The sequence below is a fragment of the Oryctolagus cuniculus genome, chromosome 6 (assembly GCF_051225735.1).
Source record: "Oryctolagus cuniculus isolate XC-2025 breed Fujian yellow rabbit chromosome 6, ASM5122573v1, whole genome shotgun sequence".
In the NCBI taxonomy this organism is placed as follows: domain Eukaryota; kingdom Metazoa; phylum Chordata; class Mammalia; order Lagomorpha; family Leporidae; genus Oryctolagus; species Oryctolagus cuniculus.
Genome location: NC_142872.1, coordinates 39,787,141 through 39,804,966, shown reverse-complemented (window position 1 = coordinate 39,804,966; position 17,826 = coordinate 39,787,141). Strand labels below are relative to the sequence as shown.

At 49.2% G+C, this 17,826-nt stretch overlaps 1 protein-coding gene across 3 annotated transcripts in view; it reads right to left on the bottom strand.

Moving 5' to 3' along the window:
* The window catches only part of SLC36A1 (solute carrier family 36 member 1), a 58,085-nt gene that overhangs the window by 5,418 nt on the left and 34,841 nt on the right, over window positions 1–17,826 (bottom strand). For all 3 annotated transcript variants that reach the window (XM_008254845.5, XM_051843256.3, NM_001082183.1), the window contains exons 4-10: window positions 16,617–16,705; window positions 16,040–16,135; window positions 15,127–15,211; window positions 14,204–14,422; window positions 9,683–9,781; window positions 6,258–6,424; window positions 4,024–4,193 (exon numbers count right to left, since the gene is read on the bottom strand). In XM_008254845.5, coding sequence (XP_008253067.2) covers window positions 4,024–4,193; window positions 6,258–6,424; window positions 9,683–9,781; window positions 14,204–14,422; window positions 15,127–15,211; window positions 16,040–16,135; window positions 16,617–16,705 — 925 coding nt within the window. The remainder of the gene's footprint in view (window positions 1–4,023; window positions 4,194–6,257; window positions 6,425–9,682; window positions 9,782–14,203; window positions 14,423–15,126; window positions 15,212–16,039; window positions 16,136–16,616; window positions 16,706–17,826) is intronic.

Below are 17,826 nucleotides of genomic sequence, written 5' to 3'. Positions count from 1 at the left end.
ATCCTTACAAGATACACAAGATAGAATGCAGAAGAAACCTATTGTGTTAGGTCAGTGGGATACTGGGAATTTCTTCTTTGAATTCCAAATGTTATTACATTAACTTAATTTTTAAAGTAGTATTTTTGTAGAAATTTCAAGTCAGACCCAAAGTATTAGAATCACAAAATTCTGGAGTCAAGAGAAGCCAAGGGGATCAGACACAGATGCGCTTCCTCTCTCACAGCAGAGGACCCTGGGGCCTGGGGAGAGACCCTGAGTTGGGCGGCGGCACAGGTGCACAGCTAACTGCTGGCACTGCCCTTCTTCACGGAGATGCACCGTGGAGAAGCAGGCGAGGCAAAGGGCAGTGAGAAGCCACTGGGTTTATACCTGGGGCTTCCTGCTCTACAAGGCTTGGCTGCCTGGGATGTTTCATCACTGCACATTTGGCCTTTTAATGGACAAGGTTTTATGTCACTTCTTCAAAGACACGTTTCTGAATTTCTCAAACCCAACTCAAGTGAAATGTTTCCCATGGCAAACGGCACAGAGAATTAGTCAGAACCACTTAAAGACAGGTTAGTGTCTCAAGGAACCGGAAACAACCATTGATCTTACAGCTTTGGATTCTGCCAGGTAGAGCCAGCCTCCTCCATCCTCTCCTCCTACCCCAGTTACGGACCTGCTCAATCTGCACTTGCACAGCCAGGCTCCAAGGAAATGCGGCCCTGCACGAAATCATCAGAGTGAGCACCACCCTCTACGCCGCTTCTCTTCCCTTCCCTCTCCGGAACTCTGCAAAAATGTGTTCCAAAAACCAGGCATGAACCCAGCCATCTGGGAGAAGGGGAGAGCAGCGAGAAAGCTGAATCCCAAGTAGGAAAAACTGCAACGGGCCCCAAACCCCCCTGTTCCTCTTGGAGATGGAGAGTGATGAGGAGGAGGACAAGTCGGGGAAAAGACAGGAAAACACCGCACACAGCACCAAACAAACTGCCAGTAAGATGTACGGGTACAATCGAAAGTAATCAGTCACATCAAATAGCTAAAATCACACACCCGCCTGTGCCCAAGGATCTGAAAGGACACAGCGCCTCACACGAACTCACACAGACACACTTAAGCTGACGCTGCTTCAGTGCCTCCGCTGGTTCCCTGACTCACTTCAGACTCTCCAGGGAAGCTAAGAGGAGCCAGCGTGCTCTCCGGGATGCAAGGGCTGCCTTCTCTAACAGGATGACCCAGCAATGCTCAAACGTGACAGATCTCAGCACAAGGGAAGGCAGGAACTCACATCTGGCCGTCAAAAGCAGGCTTTGAGCATCACGCCCCAGAAGGGCCATGAGAAGCAGAGAACGGGGCCAGGGAAAGTGAAGCAAAACCAAGAGGCTCCAAAGATAGCACAGGGTCTATGAATCAGGGACTGCTACCTGGGCGGGGGTGGGGTGCACGGTGGAAATAAACCTGGCAGGAAGCAAGACATATGCCACAGAGAGGCGAAGCCAGGCTTGGCAAGAAAATGGGGCGGTGACAGGCTCAGTTCACCGCCCCTGTCCTACTGAGCAGGGAGAAGAGCTGGCCGTCCTAGCACATTTTACCTAGACAGAGACCGATTTCTTTTTTTTTATTTGAAAGGCAGAGTTACAGAGTGCGAGTGAGAGTGAGAGAGAGAGAGAGAGATATTTCACGTGCTGGTTCACTTCCCAAAGGCTGCAACAGCTGGAGCTGGGCCGGGCTTGAGCCAGCAGCCAGGAACTCCATCTGGGTCTTCCACCTGGGTGGCAGGGGCCCAGGCACTTGGGCCATCCCCTGCTGCCCTCCCAGACCCACCAGCAGGGAGCTGGATCGGGAGTGGATCACCCAGGACTGGAAGCAGCACTCATATGGAATAACAGGGTCACAGGCAGTGGTTCAACCCACTGTGCACCCATGCCAGCCCCGACCTACTTTTTCTGAAGAACCATTTAAAAAAAAAAAAAAAAAGGGCAGTTTATTTAACTATCCCCATCTTCCTTCCAGTACCCTTCAGGTTTGAGAATTTAGTGCTCAGAGTTCACATTATAAGTAGTGTGTAAGCTCCCTCCTCAACACCTAGCACTAACGTATCCCGAGAGGAAACACACCCAAATCAGAGCACAGAGAGCTGCTGGCAGAAGACAGGGTTAACATCTCAAGTTCAAGGGTCCCGTCTTAGCCGCACACACTGAGGCCATTTACTGGAAGAGCAAGATACAGCATGCTCTTTCCTTTTCAGTCACTTGGAACAGCGTCTGGCTTTAGACAGCACCGGGGGCCTGGAATTAGCTCCTGCTCAGGCTGCTCCTCTCAATCAGTCTAGCAGAGGGCCTGAAGTCTGCCAAATACAAGCTACAAACAGAAGCCAGACTCTCGCTTGTCATCAGTGCTCTGGGGCCGCGGGATCTGACATGTCTACTTCCGCCCTGCTCCTACCCAGCCCCGTCCTGCACAAAGCCCTCAGGAGGACTATGCTACGTGAAGTCCAAAGGCCTGTGCTGCCCTGGTTCTAGGGTGCTCCTTTCGCCATAAAGGTCCTGGACACTGGACCTCCACCCACTATCCTCAGAGCGGAGTGGGGGAAGAGAGCTGCAGGTGGCTTGGAGGTAGGTTCCGGGACAGGCGTTAGGGCGTCTGTCTACTCCTCACATCGGCCTCGGTGGAGCTTCAGAAACAGGCAGCTTTTTGCTTCCCTTCTCTGGCTGCCTGTCACCCAAGCAAGTCATCCCCGACTGCCCTGATCATGCGAACGCTCGGCCACATTCACGGCTTTCAGCCCTCATTCAACCCTGGTGCCATTAAAAAAAAAAAAAAAAAAAATTGTAGGGGCCAGCACCGTGGCTCACTTGGTTAATCCTCCACCTGTGGCTCCGGCATCCCATTTGGGCCCATGTTCTAGTCCCGGTTGCTCCTCTTCCAGTCCAGCTGTCTGCTGTGGCCCCGGAGGGCAGTGGAGGATGGCCCAAGTGCTTGGGCCCTGCACCCGCATGGGAGACCAGGAAGAAGCACCTGGCTCCTGGCTTTGGATCGGCGCAGTGCCGGCTGTAGCAGCCATTTTGGGGTGAAACAACAGAAGGAAGACCTTTCTCTCTATCTCTCTCTCTCACTGTCTACAACTCTACCTGTCAAGTAACTTAAAAAAAAAAAAAAAATTGTACAGACCTATCTTTACTCCACAGAGGCCTGGACTAATTTAAGAAAAATTCCCAGGGAAGTCTCAGAATACTAAGCCAGAAGAATAAAACTCTTACCTTTCTTTCTTTAAAAAAGAAGCAGTACACAGCCAAAAAAGAAAAAAGAAAAATGTATACTTGTAGCATTTTAGTTAGGAAAGCAATTGCAACTCTCCCAGAAATTTAAATTACCTTTAGTTTACCAACTCACGGAAGTAGCCAAAAAACTGTTCTTATTATTTTCATTTATACCAGTTTTCAGCCAACACCAAATAGGGTAACATTCTATCTTTTAAGTCACACTGCTTGACATGGGGTTGGGGGAAGGGATGACAGTAAAATATAAAATGATAGGCCAAACATCTAGATTAATCCACAGCAATTTTCCCAGAAACCTATTTAGTCAAACTGCTAAGAAAAATGTCTGCAATAGAATCATGCAGGCCCAGCATGAAATCTCAGGGAGAAAGTCTCACCCTGGACAACTACTGAAAAACAAACATGCACCTTCTGTCAAAGGAACCTGTACTCATTACGCGTGCGGGTTAAATGGCTCCTTTACTCCTTATCTTAGCTGGGATAGTAACTGTATGTGGTTCCTCTGAATCACGACCCTCTCCGCAGCACGTGCCACCGTAGCTGTAGATGGACGACGACCATCATTCTAGCGTGTGTATCATGAATTCACATTACAGCTGTGCGCGCCTCCCTCTGAAAGTGGCACAAAGTGCCAGGCTCCCTAATCATACAGCAAGGCGGTTTCACCACAACACACACTCTCACTTGTAAGCCCTGGGTTTGGGGTGCCCTTCGGGGAGAAGCGGAGGAGCCAATTATCTTGGCTTCTGCTCACATGTCAGGCAGACCAGCACCGTGCGCACAAACAGGTCCACCACCAGCTCGCAGTGCTCGGGCGCTCGGGACACGAAGAAGGGGATGATGATCTCCGCTGGGACATAGAACTGCAGCGCGTAGGTGAAGAAGATGCCGACGGAGTAGAGCAGCTTAACCGACTGGTACAACCTGCGGACAGAGCCGGGACATATTCAGAAGCCTGCCTCGCACACTCAGACACTACCACGCACACGTGGCCCAGGCTGGCAAGACCTGTACCTAGGTTAGAGGTGCACCTGTTCTTTACACACAGTGGTCTCGTGGCGAGCCATTTATCTCGCGGATACACTTACACGTGTGCATGGAAACTTACCTCCAAAGACTTCTCTTGCGGCACTATTTAAGGACGAATGACTAAAAACAGATTAAATGCTAATTAGTGGGGAACTGGTAAACAAATCATGGTGTTCTCAGGTAACGCTCTCTTTAAAAAAAAAAAAATTGATTTTATTTATTTAAAAGGAAGAGTTACAGAGAGAGAAAGAGAAATCTAGCCTCCTCTGGTTCACTCCCCAAATGGCTGCAGCAGCCAGGGATGAGCCAGGCTGAAGCCAGGATCTAGGAGCTTCTTCCAGGCCTCCCACATGAGTGCAGGAGCCCAAGGACTTGGGCCATCTTCCATTGCTTTCCCAGCAGTATTAGCAAGGGACTAGATCAGAAGTGGAGCAGCCAAGACTCGAACAGACACCCATATGGGATGCCAGCACTGCAGGCAGTGGCTTCGCCTGCTACACCACACGACAGCGCCCCCTCATGTAACTCTGAAAAAGTGTGAGGCAGAACTCTAGGTGTGGATATGGAACTATCTCCACAGTAGACCATCAAGTGGAAAAATGAAGAAGCACCATGGAGAATACACAGGTACAATTTGTCTTAAAAACAACAACAACAACAACAACAAAAACCCACAGGAGTAGGCATTTAGCCTAGCAGTTAAGATGTAGCTTGGGATAGCTAGATCCCATATTGCAACACCTGGGTTTGATACTCGTTCTGGTTCTTCATTCCAGCTTTGTGCTAATGCAGAACTTGGTGGGGAGGGGCACTGGCTCAAGTAATCGGATTTCTCCACTCACATGGGAACGTGTTCCTGGCTCTCCCCTAGTCCTGGCCCAGTCCCAGCTATTGTGAGCATTTGGGGAGTGCACCAGTGGATAAGTGCTCTCTCTCTGCCTCTCAAATAAATAAACTTCACAAAAACAAAAGAAAGGAAAAATGAGGGAAAATAAAAAACCTTTCTCCCACCTCCCCCACGACATTCTCACAGAAACGAAACCTCTCAGAAGGAAACAGCAACACACTAGGAATGCAGCTGCCTCTATAATGGAGAACTGGGGACTACGGAGATGGTGGGGTGATGGGCTGAGAGGTTAGCATCCCGTCTGCCTCTGGAACATCCTGAATCCTTGTCACAGAGTATGGACATATATTAGGAACACAAGGGAAATGTAACACGCTTATTCATATCCTTCCTATCCAATCTGTGTTCCCCAGAACCGGAGGGTGGCTGTGCAGGACCAAGGGGAGCACGCTCCATCTTTCCACTCTTCTATGGCTGCCCTCTTCCTCATGAGTCGCTTCCCAGAGACACTGCTGGTTCCCCAAGGCCACCATGGGATCTCCCTATTATCACCGCAGCCCCTGGACTGTGCAGAGTAGAAAAGAGTCTGGGATTGATGAGCTTCTAATCTTCAAGACAGAACACACGCCCAGTGACATCCACCCTCTAAGGAAGCAGCTTGGCACGTCTCAGTGCTTTCCTACGATGCACCAGCCAATCAGAGAGAGGCACAGAGGACTCCCCACAACCCGGATCCACAGGGAGATGCCCCAATCTGTACATCAAGCCTGTGACTGCCAAGGGAGACACAGCAGAAGCCGCAACCACCATTCACCCACCTCTCTCCCCACGCATGGTGCATGGTTTCAGTGAATGGAGTAGACACTCGGTCCTCTGGGCTTAGGATTTCCCAGGAGAAATGGCTTAGCTGTCAGCTGATCAACCCACAGATTCAGTGTAAGCCTCAAGAAGAAGTACCCATGCACAGAATGAAGTTCAGTGGGGACGATGGTGACAGGGGATGGGGCAGTGGCAGGCTGATCGCAGAGATGAGCTACAGGCAGAATCCACATTCTGGTCCACCAGTTTTTCCCAACGTGCACTGCCCCAGGTCTCCAGCCTCCCCCACGTACCAGCAGTTGGGCAGGTTGAGGGTTATGCTGCCTTGGATGTTAGCTCCAAACTGCAGGTACCCCAGACACCCCAGGCTGATGTAGAGGGCAGTGACGATGGTCATCCCTGTGTACAAGATGATTGGAAACTTCCGGGGGTCCTTCATTTTGTTTTCAAGGGGCAGAACCTATGAGAAAGTAGTGAGCAAAGAGAGAAAGCACAGAAAAAAGCACAATCAATGACCAAGAAAAAATCCACAGCCTCAGAAACAAACAACTTCTTCATCCACAGAATTCCCCACACACGTGTGTCGTCTGCTGGACAAGCTGGTTACTTCATCAGAAGTTGTACTCCCAGGGCCCCCTGATTCACCAGGAAACCCTAGGAGGGAAGTGTTGGGGAGGTAGGATGTAGGACGAGGTCCCAGGACCCCCAGCCCAGACAGGCTCCATCCTGCTGCTGCAGGTCCCTCTAGTTCCGGAAACTACTCTAGTTCTGGAAACTACTCTAGTTCCCGGAAACTACTTCTCTTCTTAAAAGGGCAGCCACCGGCAGTGACAATCAAACCTCCACGTGAGAGACGCGGAGACACCCTGACTTCACAGAGCATGTCAAGCACCAGGCGCTTAGCTAGGCCTGGTTTCCAGACTCCTATTTCAAGCCAGTGACCTTGGCTGCCTCCAGCTGTCAATCGGATCTGGGGTGGGAACGCGAGTCAGTCTCTGGCTGCCCCACACAGCGTTTGATCTTGTCACGACACTTCCTGCCTGTGGCCTAGAGGCAAAGGGGCTCCCGCTCCTGCAGCAGGCAGAGTGCCCCTGAAGGGTGGCACAGCCCAGCACTTCGCTCTGGCCCCAAGCACCTGCACCACCCCCAGGGTCTCAAACTTCAAAAATCCACACCCAAGTAGAGGCATCTTCTAAACTTATGCATTACTGTCCCTCAAAGAGTACAAAGAGCCTGGGGGCAAGCAGCCCATCTCCTCCATGTCCCATCATGCCTGGGGCAGTTGTGTGGACACACAGGGCACAGTGGATACACGGTGGGCAGCCTGGCAGCTTACCCCAGCACACGGAACAACCCTAAACCCAGAACTCCAAAGAACTGTGTTCTCCACTCTAAAAATGGAAAATACAAAGGAAACTAGAAGTCACAGACAAGGATGCTTACAAAATGATTCTGCCTCTAGGCCTTGGGTAATAAAATGAAACGAAGAACAGCTTCTGCATTGTGCTGCTGGGAGAAACTGATAACAGTTTGGTACAATGTTCCCTTAGAACCCAGATTCTCTGGCCATCTTTTCACTTTCTCAACCTCCTCTTCTGAGTCCTGTATTCCTGGGCCTGCTTTTTTTTGCAGCTGAAATATGGGCCCCACCCAGGTCCTTCCCCAGGGCTGTTTGTGCTCATGGGTCAAGGTGAGAACGTCTTTGCGGGCAACTAGAAACCCAAGGAGAAGCACAGGGAGAGGGCTGAACCCTCAGGACAACCACGCTTCACCCGGGACCCAGGCAAAGCCTCCCTTCCCTAACAGACCCTGGCAACCCAGCTGGGCCTTTGCTCAGCACTTCAGCAAAAGCTGTGTCTGCTTCTAGGTTTTCTTAAAGTAAGGAGGGGCCCGTGCTGTGGCGTAACAGGGAAAGCCACCACCTGAGATGCCAGCATCCCACGTGGCACTGGTTCCTGTCCTGGCTGCTCTACTTCCAATCGATCTCCCTGCTATGGCCTGAGAAAGCAGCAGAAGTTGGCCCCAGGGTTTGGGCCCCTGCACCTATGTGGGAGACCCAAAAGAAGCTCCTAGTGCCTGGCCCAGCCCTGGCCACTGCAGGCATCTGGGGAGTGCACTAGAGGATGGGAGATCTCGCTGTGTCTCTCCCTCTCACTCTATAACTCTGCCTTTGAAATAAGTAAGTAAATCTTTAGAAAAATAAGTGCATAAGGAGTTTGGGAAATCAAGTGGGGAGAAAGGAAAGTGTGAAAGGAGAAGGGTCTCTATGTTTTCAAGCCCTGGGCCGGCAAAGCCAGTAGCTCCCGGCAGAGAAGAATGCAGGACCCTTATTAGGAAAAACACACGTGAAAACCAAGTTAGGTTCAGCTGAGAGGCACCCGCTCCTTCAGGAAAAGAAGTTAGAGGAGGGATGGGGGCAGCTGAGCCAGGAGTGAAGGCTCACGCAGAAGACCCTCCCACCAATGTTCCAGGGCAGAGACCCTGATCATACATGTACTGACAAAATCGGGGGCAGGCACTTGGCTTAGCATTGAAGTCACTGGTTAAAACACCAGTATCCTAAAATGGAGTGCCTGGGTTTCATACTTGCCTCCAGCCTAGGATTCCAGCTCCCTGCTAAGGCAGACCTGGGAGGCAGTGGGAATAAGTAATTAGCGACCTGTTACCCATGAAGGAGATCTGGATTGAATTTCCAGCTCTAGGCTTTGGCTTTGGCTTTGGCCTTGGCCTTGGCCTTGGTCTCGGCCTGGGGTCACTGCAGGCATTTGGGAAGTGAACCAATGGATGGGAGCTCTCTGTCTCAAATAAATATTCTTAATATCATAAAATCCGTATTAATAAAAATAAGAATGTGTTAATGCATTGAATATTTACCACGTGTCAGGGGCTATGCACAGCACTTTAGAAATGTCTCACTCAATGTCAACAACTTTTAGTCATGGTGCTCACTTTTTAAGAGCAAACCATGAAGGCTCAGAGAGCTGAGTCTTCATGCAAGTTGGCACAGCTGCTATTTGGCAGAGCCCAGACTTGCCCCCATGTCAGTCTGCCTCTAGACTCTGCAATCCTGAATGCCAGGTACTACTGCTTACTGCACCCACAGGAGCTGAGTGTGCCATGGGAGGTCCTCGGTGGAATCCTTGAGAAGTTACAAATAAGTCATCTGCAAAAGTTGGAGCTGGGAAACTTCAATGGAACCCTTGAAATACTATTAACTGCCCAGTAAGTCTCAGAACATCCTTTTCTTTATTTAATTTGAATGTTTATTGACTTATTTTAAAGACAGAGTAACAAAGACAAAGACACACACAGACACACACACATGGAGAGCAAGAGACTGACTCTGAGATTTTCCTTTCACTGATTCACTCCCCAAATACCCACAGCAGCTGATACTAGGCCAGGGCAAAGCCAGCAGTCCAGAACTCCATCCAGGTCTCCCACATGGGTGGTAGGGACCTAAGTACATGAGCCATTATCTGGTGCCTCCCAGCGTGCACATTAGCAGGAAGCAGGATTGGAAGCAGAGGTGAGACTTGAAACTCAGACACCCTGATATGGGAATGCCAGCATCCCAAGTGATGGTTCGCTTCCTGCATCACAAGCACTGAGCTTCAGAAGATCATTTCTAACAGCTTTTCCTCCGCCTCGAAGCAGACAACAAAGATATGCAGGGCAGCAGAGAACACTCAGGCCCAGAGCTGAGTGCTAGTCTCACCATTCCGATGCCTTCAAACGCAAAGATGGCCGTGCCAAAGAACAGGGGGTAGGTCTTCCAGGGCGCCACCAGGGGGAGGTGGCTGGGGTTAGGAATCCTCTGAAAGAGAAAACAAAACAAAGCTAAAGGCTACACTAGGATCTGAGACTGAACCCCAAGTCAGAGTCCAAGATTCTCTAAAAGAAAAAATGTGGTTCCCGACACATGATGTGGAGACATTTAATCTCGGTATTTTCTCTCCAGGCTGGGAAGACCCTACTCTCTCGGGGGAGAGACTAGCCCAGTGCTCTATTAAGAACTCCAGTGTTGGAACTTGCCTAAAAAGAGTCACATGCTTTTACTAGGTAATCCTATCCCCACATGAAAAAAATCCAAAGAAGAAAAAAGTTGAGCAAAGCTATTTAACACAGTAATTGAAAACAGCCCAAATGCTCCGACAAGTTAATTAAGTAATTAGCCATAGACCAACTGTACTGCAGAATATCCTGACTGCTTAAAAAAGTAAAAATTGAGGTAATCAAGCAGAACCTAAAAAACTGCTTATGAGATAATGGAGAAAAAAAAGTATCTTTACATTTATATAATCACTGTGATACAACTACATAAACACTTCACATAGATAGAGCTAGAAGGGAAGGCAGTTGACTGTAAATTAGCCATTTCCTTCTTTTTCTTTCCCTTTTTAAATTTTGCCAATGAGTTTGAACACTTGAAAGATATTGTGGAGAGGCAGATAGGAGTGTTGGGGGAAGATAGCAAAAAAAAAATTATAAAAATAGGCAAATTAGAAACAAAGAAAGAAAAAACAAAGCAAGGAAATATCACTCTTAGAATTATATATATGAACTACACATGGAATCTGTTCTTTTTGTATTAATATATTAGCATGAGAACTGTGTTGTAGTAATTATGCATTTGCTGTGACTCTGAGATTTAATGTATTAATAAATGCCTTAAAAATAAATAAATAAATAAGTACTTACATGAAAAAAAAACAGCAAGACAGCTGTTAACCACAGGTATAACGTAAGGTTGTGCAAGCCAGGAAGGACAGTCACAGAACCCTACTTCTCCCACCACGGAACAACAGTCCCCGGGAACAGATTGCACTAAAGGAGGTGGTGGGGAGGGTAGCTCAGAAACAGCCGTCCTGTTAGAATTTGTCTTTTTTAAACCACGGGCATACATTGTATGCCCGTGGTTTAAAAAAAGTAAAAACTGATTTAAAAACAGTCTCATACAATGTGCTAATGCTTGCACGTGGTTTCTCCCCTGCAAAATTCCTGCTGAGATTTGAGTGCCGCTGTGGCTATACTGGGAGGTGAGGCTGATAAGAGGTGATTAGGTTATTAAGCGGGCTCAATGGTTTTCTGGTGGGACTGGGTTAGTCCTCCAAGGAATGAGTGTTCTCCCTCTTACACGACTGTATTACTGCAAGAGGAAGTTGTAAGACAAGGCTGCCCCTCATGTCTGTCCCTCTGTTCTACCTTGTTGGGAAGCAGCACGGGGGTCCTCACCAGAAGCCTAACAGGTGCTGGTGCTGTGCCCTTGGACTTCCCAGCCCGGAGAGCCATGTACCAAAATAAACCTATTTTCTTCATAAGTCTCCCAGTCTCAGGTATTCCTTGTAACAACAGAAAACAGGCTAAGATAGTTTTAAAATTGATTTTAACTATACAAGTATTTCAATACATACAGGGCATGCTCAAACAGTGTGACAGAACAGTAACAGGGAAACAGACGGAGTTCCATTGTTAACCCCCATAACAGGCTTCTCTTTGAAAGATTTCAGAGCAACTATGCCATAGTCTCTCAAAAATTTAAAAAAAAAGGAAAAATAAAAAATGCATTTTCTTTTTTTTCTGTGCCCCTGGCTAAGGAATTAGTTAGACTTCTTTATAAAAAGCATTTCCGTACCTGGAATGAAGACAGACTAATAAGTGTTTTGGAGAGTGAGACTGCCCTGTAATTATTCCTGAGTCACAAGCGTACCGCGAGTTCCTGGAAACAGGTGCTGCTGTCGGCTGGTGGATAACAACTGCCCAGGTCCATACGTTAGATCAGGCTGAGGTCTCACAAGGAGAATTTCACAATATGTGTGGGGACATGGTGGGAATGAGACCAAGATTGGTCCTGGCTTCTAACCTAACCAACCAAATGGAAAAAGCTTAATTTATATAGCAGATTAAGTTTGGAGCAGGCATTGTGGTATAGTGTTAAACCAGTACTTGGGGTGCCTGCATCACCTATCAGAGCGGCTGGGGTACAGTCCCATCTCTACCTTACTTCAATTTCCTGCCAATGTGCCTGGGAGGCAGCAGACAGTAGTTCAAGAACTTGGGTTCCTGTCACCCACATAGGAAACCTGTATTGAGTTCCTGACTCCTGGCTTTCACTTGGTCCAGCCCTGACCATTGTGGCCATTTGGGAAGTGAACCAGTGAATGGAAGCGCTCTTTCACGTGCTCTCTCTCTCTCTTTCCCTGCCTTTCAAATAAACAAGTCTTTAAAAAATTCAAAATTCGGCCGGTGCTGCGGCTCACTAGGCTAATCCTCCGCCTGCGGCGTTGGCACCCCAGGGTTCTAGTCCCGGTTGGGGCGCAATTCTGTGCCGGTTGCTCCTCTTCCAGTCCAGCTCTCTGCTGTGGCCCGGGAAGGCAGTGGAGGATGGCCCAAGTGCTTGGACCCTGCACCTGCGTGGGAGACCAGGAGGAAGCACCTGGCTCCTGGCTTCGGATTGGCGCAGCGCGCCGGCCATAGCGGCCATTTGGGGGGTGAACCAATGGAAGGAAGACCTTTCTCTCTGTCTCTCTCTCTCACTATCTAACTCTGCCTGTAAAAAAAAAAATTAAAATTCAATGCAGCATGTGTGCATATCTATGGAAGGTAGTCTCATTCCCTTGACCTTTATGTCCACTGTAGTGCGTCCCAGGCACCCTTCGGAGCTCTAATGGCAAAGCAAAAGCATGCATTTATTGGCCCTTCCCGTTTGATGATGAAAATGTACCCACAGGCCTTTCTTGCAGATTCATAAAAAATGGGTCATGGAGAGCTGTTTGTGTTTTATAGCACAGCCCTGAGAAAAGGCATTATGTGCCACCCATCTGACGCTTCACAGCAAGGAGACAGCAGGGAGTGCTCGTGGAGGACCACGCTCATCTACCGCCATGGGATCACTCCTTAGCTCAGGGAGTCCCTGCCCTTCATGAAGTCACAGCAGTAGGTAACTTGGTCATTGTGTGAAAATCAGGTAATGTTCCCCGGTCACACTGACTGAAACTAAAAAGATGGATACATCCATTTCGGTCAGGGTGGGAAGGCGGATGCTCAAGTCCCATGGCAGGGAGTTCAAGGGAAACTGGTCAATCGCTTTTAGAAAAATCCAACTGTGCAATATATAAAAATGCAAAAGTGTATACTATTCAGCAACTGCAGCTCTAGATAAGTATCTTAGAGAAGTACTGCATACATTCACACAAAGGAATATGTAAGAATATTCCCCGTCTTCATACTGAATCATAAGTGGCCTGATGGCCCACTGACTGGGGACTGGTTAAATAAACCACAGCCCCTGAGTTCCTGTGACACTGTGTAGCAACCAGAAAGAATGAAGCAGAGCCAGGATGCCCACCTGTACAGCCCTCTAAGGCACTCAAGGCAAAAAAATGGGCAGATGAACACATACATACTATTTTTGATTATATTTAAAAGCTTAATACCAAAATTTTGTGTTATGTATTTCCCTACATATTAAATATGAGGCAGACCAATTGCACAGAGTGGTCCCCTAGAAGGGAGACCTGATACGGAGATGTGGGTTTCAACAGGTGTTTGTGGCATCTGCATTTTGATGAATATATACTGATGAATTCTTTGGGGAATTAAAATATCGTAAGTTATGTTTTTCTTCACCTGCTTTTACTCTTTTCTGAAGTCTTGGCAAAGTGCATTGTGCTTGAAGGTGCACTTGCGCAGCCTGCTGGTCTACCCATCCACATTCAAATGCTCTCCCCTCCACACGGCTCTCCACAGGGATTATGTGATAGGGGGATAGTTTATTCTTATAATAAGTGGAATTATAATTTTGACAATTAAGTATAAAATAGAGTTGTTAAGGTATTACTTTAATCCAAATGCAGGTTAGAACACATGATTTTTAACTTGATCTCAAGATTTTTCCCTATTTTCCAGTTGCATACAATGATCATGCATTAACAATGTAATCAGCAAAAAATCTGATTGAGTGACCTCACTGGAGGGGACCTGCCCGGATGCTGGGCAGGGTCCGGAGACATTTTTGCTTGTCGCAGCCACAGGAGTGGTTGCTCCTGGCACCTGATGTAAGGAGACCAGGGACACTAAACATCCCGCAGCACGCAGCACAGGCCCCACAAGCAAGGATGATGTCAGCCACACACAGGATAAGAGCCTCTAATCTAATGTAACTATTTATGTTCCGCTTCCTTTTTTCTTTGTCTCACTGATTATTTAGTGGGAGCAGAGGGCAGCACTGGGCTTGTACCTGAACAATGAACTGGTAGATCATGACCAGGCTGACCAGCATGGAGATGTTGGCCAGCAGGGAGAAGACGGACAGGACGCGCAGGTTCCGGATGAAAACCAGCAGCACCAGGAAGGGCAGGAAGGCGAGCATGTAGAGCCGCGAGTCCACGGTGGGCGTCAGGACCACCGTCTCGTTGTTGTGGCAGTCGCTGGTGGTGCCGTTGGCTGCTTCTATCACCTGGAAGGAAGGCAAGGAAAGAGAAGGAAAAGCTTCCCTAGAGGCCCAGGCCTGGGAAACATGGGTGGCCCCAGAGCCTTCCTTGGGGATCTCCAGGAGTCTCTCACCAACCCAGTCTTCTGAGCCACAACCAAGACGGGAGGAGGAGCAGACAGCCTGAAGTTTCTCTAGGCCCTGCATCTTTGGACGAGAATCAGAAAAACACACTGCCACATGTTCAGTATTAAAACTTTAACTCAGGGGCCAATGCTGTGGCATAGTGCATAAAGCCACCACCAGTGGCGCTGGCATCCCCTGTGGGCACCAGATCAAGTTCCTGCTGCTCCACTTTTGGTACAGCTCCCTGCTAATGCACCTGGGGAAGCAGTAGGAGATGGCACAAGTGCCTGGGCTCCTGGATCCATGCCAGAGACCCGGAAGAAGCTCCTGACTCCAGGCTTCAGATCGGCCCAGTCCTGGCTGTTGTGACCACTTAGGGAGTGAACCAGCAAATGGAAGACCTCTCTGTCTCTCCCTCTGCCTCTGCTTCTCCCTTTCTGTAACTCTGCCTTTCACATACATAAGTAAATCTTTAAAAAAAAAAAGTCTTTAATTCATTTGTTAACCAACACCAGCTTGGCAGGATCCCTAAATAGAAATTCTAGTGCTGTCTCACCATTCTCCCTCTTTCCCTCCCTCCCCACCCCTTTCAGCCAGGACCCTACCTGTTTAAAGTTGTCGGCTAGAAACACAAAATAGACACAGCAGAAGCCCAGCTGAGTGACAATCAGGAAGAAGTCCACGATGTGCCTGGAGGTGGGGAGGCAAAGAACACAAAGACCATTACGCTGGAACCCAGGCCTCCCAGAGGGCCAGTGTTTGCCACAGTGCCTCCCCCAAGTCATCACAGGGCCTTCCTGGCACGTGACAAGGATGAGCAGACACCAGGAGCAGAGAACGGTGCCAGCGCCATATCTGAAAAACTGCCCTAAGGAAGAACTCTGCACACGCCCCACATCCTGGCAATCCCTCCTCCTACCCCACCTCAGCTCCACCTGGAACCCTTGCCTTCTCCTACCTGGCATGCATGTCTCAGCTGGACCAGCCAGACGAGAGAACATTTATATGCCCCTCCGACTCTGAGTGCCAAGGGACTTCTCACCACACTCCCTTCCTCCTGGTGGATCCCATTACTGACCTCTCACCTGCTGCACTGGCTTCCCTTCTCCAAGTCTTTCCCCTTACAGAGACTCCAAGCCCCTGAGGGCAAGGACCACGTCATTCACCCCAAGGCACTGCCCCTCCCTACCTAGAACTGTTCGGTGCCTCTCAGAAAAGACTGTTTCAATACGTGTGTTGGACAAATAAGTGGATCAAACACAGTCATAAACGATCAAATCCAGAACGGTCTGCAGAGATCCTTTGGGCCATGCACTACTGATGGAGACACTGAGGCCCAGAGAAGGGAGAGGTCATATAGCACAAGGCCGCACAGCTGACCACCCCCAGAGATAAGCTAGAACCGCCAGTCTAAGCATCACTCTCTCCACAGCTTATGCTGTCTCCCACACCATACCTCCCTATCTGAAGGTCTCTACACCACAGGACACAGCCTAGAGAAAAGAGGAAACCAGGTACCTTCCCCAGTGTGCATGGTTCCGGAGCCAGGAGCTGGGGCTGGATTCTAGTCCATACATCACGGTATCCCCATAATCCACAAAGGGCTTGTTCAGTCTGGGAGAAGAGGAAGGAGACAGGAAGGGCAAACATGTGGGTTAGACAGCGACAGCAGCAGGAGAAAACGGAGCCACTGGGACTTGGCCAGTGGCCCCCACCCCAGCCCCAGCCCTGACTAGCCTGGAGGTACCAACCCTGCAACGAATGTTCTCAAGGATCAGGAGTGCTAAGTCGACGGGACAGTTACTTTCACTGTAATCCAGTTAGCTGGTAAAGGTGTTCCAGTGGGGTAAACGTTACCAAACACACAGGATCAGAATGTGGTCCCTGTCTGTTGGACATAAGTACATGTGACAGATGACAGCGAGCCCTAAGTGGGCATAGAAATAACCAGGGAAAAGCAAGGCTGTGATCATTAGCATCCATCTTTGGCTAGTAGAAGAATCAAGAGTGATCTGCCTGAAGTGCTCACTTGCAGGGCTGCTGATGGAACCCCGAAGGACAAGGGTCCCCCTGAGGCAGCTTGCAGGGTTCTCACCTGTGGCAGAAGTGGTGGGCACACTTCACCAGGATCCCCATGCAGTGCACGGCCACGATGCCCATCACCAGCAGGCTGAGGGGGCCCATCTGGGGACAGGCAAGGAGGGAGACAAGCAGGTGAGATTAGGAGGGAGCCCCACGGCAACCTGATTTGCGACGATTAACACGCTGGTGAGACACATGCGCTCGAGAACTTCTGGCCCAGCCTGGGAGACATGATGGTGGAGATCAGCTCTGGGGGAAGGGAGCTGTCTGAACCCTAGCTCGCCTTCCGCCTTCTGAAGGGTTAATCTTGTGCAGAGTGAGGGCTCTGGATAAGTCTGTTCTAACACTGCTGTGAGTCAGCAGGAGAGATGCTCCAGTGACTCTGCAGAAAGGGGAGATGGGCGGAGGGCTGTGGGGATAAGGAGACGTCATCTTTACAGCAAAGTCACAGAGTTCCTGACTGCTGGCCCAGCCCAGGCTCTTGTGGGATTTGGGTAGGAAACTAGCACTTGGGGGATCTCTCTCTCTCTCTCCCTCTTCGTCTCCCTCTTCGTCCCCCTCTCCCTCCCTCCCTCCCTTCCTTTCTCTCTCTCTCTCTCTCTCCCCCCCCCACCCCCTGTTACTCTGCTTTCTAAATAAAAATAAATTAATTAAAAACTAAAAAGGAAAAAGGAAGCTAAATACTCAGCTTAGGACAGTTCACCTGCCTCAGCCATTCTCCACTCTAACAGAAATCAGATTGGCTTTGGCCAGGCAACTGTGGGAGGTGAATCCTATGAAGAGGTACGATGCTCAGAGTTGGCCATTTAGGGGCAGGGCTTGGCGGGGGTGATACTGTGCAGAAAAATGGACATGTCACTTACTAACTCATTAGCTCCATCATTGGGAGAAACTGCCCAGGCCATTTTATATTATCTCCATCGAAAAGCAAGCCTCAGGAGGGAAGAAATCTGCTTAATTCACTGATATAGTCCAAGAGCCTAGGACAGTACCTAAGGCACAGAAGCCTCTCAATAAATATATATTTTTTTATTTGAAAGGCAAAGCTACATCAGAGAGGGAGAGACAGAGAGAGAGAGAGAGAGAGAGAGAGAGAGAGGAAGAGAGATCTATCCACTGGTTCGCTCTGCAAATGGCTGCAACAGACAGAGCTGGGCCAGGCCAAAGTCAAGAGACTGGAGCTTCCTCCAAGTCTCCCATGTGGGTGCAGGGGCCCAAGGACT